Source organism: Gavialis gangeticus, unplaced genomic scaffold, assembly GCF_001723915.1.
Source record: "Gavialis gangeticus isolate Ggan-Ray unplaced genomic scaffold, GavGan_comp1, whole genome shotgun sequence".
NCBI lineage: Eukaryota > Metazoa > Chordata > Crocodylia > Gavialidae > Gavialis > Gavialis gangeticus.
In genome coordinates this window covers 56,528,321-56,532,979 of record NW_017729034.1, presented here as the reverse complement: position 1 = coordinate 56,532,979, position 4,659 = coordinate 56,528,321, and the positions used below count along the sequence as shown (strand labels likewise).

The 4,659-nt window shown below is 46.1% G+C and overlaps 1 protein-coding gene across 2 annotated transcripts in view; it reads left to right on the top strand.

The window, feature by feature from the left end:
• CCSAP (centriole, cilia and spindle associated protein) overlaps window positions 1–4,659 on the top strand; it is a 40,795-nt gene that overhangs the window by 15,900 nt on the left and 20,236 nt on the right. Inside the window, exon 2 of one of the 2 annotated variants that reach the window (XM_019527063.1) lies at window positions 983–1,251. In XM_019527063.1, the coding sequence (XP_019382608.1) occupies window positions 983–1,251 (269 nt within the window). The remainder of the gene's footprint in view (window positions 1–982; window positions 1,252–4,659) is intronic. The other variant, XM_019527065.1, reaches the window with a different exon arrangement.

The window sequence follows — 4,659 nt, the reverse complement described above, 5'->3', positions numbered from 1 at the left end:
TATTTCTCTGGCCCACCTCCCCGAAATTGCTGGTGGGTGAACTCCGGTCCAAAATTTCAATTTAAGTTCCCCCCCCCCCCCCCACTTCCTTAGAAAGCATCAGGAGCTTTTGGATAAGGGAGTCCAAACTGCCTGCTGCCTAGTATCCCTACAGTGTAAGGGGGCATGTTTCATGTGCTGTAATCAAATCTGTCCCTAGCTGCAGTGACAGGCGGGCAAAGACTAAATGCCATATGGGAGCCCATTTTTTGTTCGCTGCATGGGGGTTTGCAAGAAGATAAATGCAGGCTGATGGAGTGGAAGGAGGGGAGAGATGCTAAGTACGATGAGGTCAGATAAGTGCTGTTGGGTAGCTCTGGTCTCACTTTATTTTTTTTTTATCATGAGTGCACATTCATTGGATCCTTGATGTAGGCAATCCTATTAAGAGTACAGGATGATTGCTGATAAAGGGAGCATGTTTTTATATAAATGAAAGTATAGAGATGAAAGAGTGTAAATAGTATAGTGTACATTTTTAAGCTGCAAATCCTTGAACTGGGGTAACATCAGTCTGAAGTACTACTTATGAGAAGCAAGTATCAACTCCATCGATGCCCTGGTTTGCCTCTAGGCTGTTTGTTAAATGCAAATAAGCTATCTCTCTGCTCCCTTGCTGTCTAGATGTCCAGCCCTATGATAGCACCTGCTGCCTAGGTCAGCTGCATGTCTGTCTACTTCATCCTGGCGTGATCTGGGTTGTCACGGATCCTGCTGTAGATTACCCCAGGCTACATAAAAGCATCTCTTGGGGACATACAGGCTTGTATCTGCTGCCTTGAAGCTGGCAGCTGTTTTAATTCTGTTTAATACATTGCTTTAAGAAGAGCTCTTAAATCTCTCTCTTTGTCTCTCCCTAGATAGCTAGTATCTGCATGTAGGGGCATGCCATTTTGGCTTCTAAGAGTTTAAAACCAAACTTATTTTTAACTTTCTCCTTTAGAAAAAGAAGCAGAGGGAGAAAATCAAGAGAAAGCTGTAGAACAGACTGCTATAAAAGAAACTGATAAATCGACCAGGCGTGCAGGCCAGCGTCCAAGTCGAAGTGCCTTGTCCAGTCGTGATGATCGAAAATCAATTAAAAGTCCTCAAAGGACAGAAGCGCCAAAGGAGAATAAACATCCATTTGCTTTATATGGCTGGGGAGAAAAGCAGACGGATACAGGAAGCCAGAAAACTCACAATGTCTGTGCATCTGCCTCTGTACATGAAGTAAGTAAACTCTCAAATGCCCTTATGGTTTTTGTTCCTGCATAGGCAGGGGAAAGCAGTGAGACCTACATGCATGTAATCAATTAGGATGGGGCTGCCCAACTGGTGGCCTGTGGGCCCCCGCAACAGTCTCTCCCACTGTCATATAATGGAGAAGGGTCTTGAGGAAGGGGGGCTGTGGACCATCCATGTGGCAGGGGCTGTGCAGCGGCATTGTATGCATCTCCCAGCTGTACTTAAGTTGAACAGTCCTGTATTAAGAATTCTTTATTATTGGGAACAGTGTTGCAAACTTTAACTTGCATCTGGGGCTCTTTTTGGTGCCCTACTATCTTGAAAGCTTCCCTAGCATAGTGCTGTCCTGTTTTATTAATGAGAAGGGACAACTTGGGGACTGGTGGGGGAGGCATTAAGTTAGAAATATTTTGAATTCTCTGAGGTCAATAGTGTAGCAGGCAAACTGAGTTATGCTAAAGCTTTTAGGTATAGTCCAGGCCTTCCCAGAACTAAGCAACAAAATTGAATGGAGCACCTCCTGTTGCACGGGGAGATGTGAATGCTGTGACTGGGCACTGGGCAAGCAAGGGACAGCAGTTTCCCTATAAGGAATGTGGCTGGCACCGTACCAGAGGTTGGACAATTTGGGATGAGAGAAATTATAAAAGTGACAAACAAACAAAGGAACGTGTGTTCTGTGTTGCCACCCTGGGGAGACAGGATCAACCTTGGACTTCTTGTTTGAACAACGAGGAATCCAGAAGCTTGCATCCTGCACACCTAGCAGAGGATCTGAGGCTGGTACCACTGAAGGTTATTGCTGTAACATCTAAGGAACTGCTTGCCAGGTCATATTACAAGGAAGAATACTTGTAATAAACCTAGGGGTTACTATTAAAAGTTCACTTGATACCAAATTGGATGAGGGTCTGTCAGTCCTTGGGGATCTCTGGTAAAAGGGACCTAGGGGCAACAAAAGGCACGACGCCTGAGCTTGGAATTGGAAGCCAAGCACTTCCACACAGAGCAAGTTCCAGACAGATGCCACTTTCTTTCAGATGATTCCTTTATGCAATACTTCCTCTCTACCTTCTGCATATAAAGCCCACCATACCAGGAATATGGGTTTTTGATGCCTAGTGCAGGAAGACTAGCAAGTATGGCAGAAGACCAGCTTGGCTTAGCAGGGAACTCTTTAGTAAACTAAATCACAAAAACGAAGTTTATAAGAAGGAGAATCTTGGACAAATAACTAGGGAAGAGCATTGCTGGGGCATGCAGGGTTGAAGTCAGGAAGGTCAAAGTGCAATTGGAGTTGCAGCCAGTAAGGGATGTGAAGGGTAACAAGAAGGGTTTCTACAAGTATGTCAGTAGCAAGAGGAGGATCAGGGAAAGTGTGGGTCTCTTACTGAATGGGGGAGGGAAGCTTGTGACGGAGAATGTGGCAAAGGCTGAAGCACTCGATTCTTCTTTTGCCTCAGTCTTCACAGGCAAGGTCAGCTCCCAAACTACTGCACCGGGCAGCACAGCTTGGGGAGGAGGTGAGCAGCCAACAGTGGCGAAAGAACAGGTTAGGGGCTACTTAGAAAAGCTGGACATATACAAGTCCATGGGGCTGGATAAGATACACCCAAGGGTGCTGAGAGAGTTGGCTGATGTGATTGCAGAGCCACTGGCCATCATGTTTTTGAAAACTCATGGCAATTGGGAGAGGTCCTGGATGATTGTAAAAAGGCAAACACAGTGCCCATATTTAAGAAAAGGGAAAAAGGAGGATCCAGGAAATTACAGCTTCACCTCATCCCCTGGAAAAATCATGGAGCAGATCCTCAAGGAATCCATTTCTAAGCACTTGGAGGAGGAGGAGAAGAAGGTAATTAGGAACAGTCAGCATGGATTCACCCAGGGCAAGTCATGCCTGACCAACCCGATCTGACTTCTATGATGAGGTGACTGACTCTGGATGTGGGGACATCAGTGGATGTGGTGTATCTTGATTTTTAGCAAGGCTTTTGATACAGTCTTCCACAACATTCTTACAGGGAAGCTAAGGAAGTATGGGCTGGACGAATCCAGTGCAAGGTGGATAGAAAAATGACTGGAGCATTGGGCTCAGAGAGTAGTAATCAATGGCTCAATGTCTAGTTGGTAGCCAGAATCAAGTGGAGTGCCCCAAGGGTTAGTCCTGGGGCTGGTTTTGTTCAATATCTTCAATGACCTGGAAGATGGCATAGTGTGCACCCTCAGCAAGCTTACAGATGACACCACGCTGGGGGGAGTAGTAGATATACTGAAGGGTAGGGCTAGGATTCAGAGTTACCTGGAAATATTAGAGGATTGTGGGGGCTGACTGCTGGGCAGCAGCTCTGCAGAAAAAGACCTGGGGGTTACAGTGCACAATAAGCTGAATATGAGCTGGCAGTGTGCCCTTGCTGCCAAGAAGGCTAACAGCATACTGGGTTGCATTGGTAGGTGTGTTGCCAGTAGGTCCAGGGAAGTTGTGACCTCACCAGTGGTGAATAGAGGGGAATAACATTTGTAGTGTGGGCAGGGGCGAAAACCAAACACAGCACTACAGAAAGGATGGGACTCCCTCCAATTTGTCCACAGTGGAGGGTGACAAAAATGGTGAGGGGGCCGGGGGACATGATTTATGAGGGAAGACTCGGGGAACTAGGCTTATTTAGTCTAGGAAGAGTAGACTGAGAGGGGACTTAATAGCAGCCTTCAATTGCCTGAAGCAGCATTTGAAAGAGGATGGAGCTGGACTGTTCTCAGTGGTGGCAGATGACAGAACAAGAAGCAATGGTCTCAGTTGCAGCAAGGGACATTTAGGTTGGATATTAGGAAGAATTTTCTCAGCAGGAGGGTAGTACAACACTGGAACAGGTTACCCAGAGAGGTGGTAGAAACTGCATCCTTGGGGGTCTTCAAAACCCCAGACAAAGCTTTGGCTGGGATGATCTGGCTGGGGATGGTCCTGCTTGGAGCAGGGGTTGGGCTAGATGACCTCCTGAGGTGCCTTCCAACCCTCACTTTCTATGACATCCCAGAGTCTTGATCACTGGGTGTTGGTAAGCAAATGTCCTCTGAAAAGTAGGCTTTTTGGCTATGCCTGGCTTGACACTAAAATGAGGCCCCCAAAATTGCCAGTCACTCTTTTAAATCTTGACTGGATCCTAGAGATGCTCCTTTTCTAAGGATTGGAAGCCTTTTAAACACCTGTTATCCTGGTGTATACAAGTGTGTGGCTTTTGAATAAAAGTTCCTACTTGAACAACTAAGTCTGTGTAGTGGTCTGAGTGACTCTTCCCTTTGAGAACAATAGAATTAAACTTTTATATCCCAGGAAATCTTGGACAAGAAATGCAACCTACCTGGTCTTTGCCTTTGATTTTCTGTAGGATATTA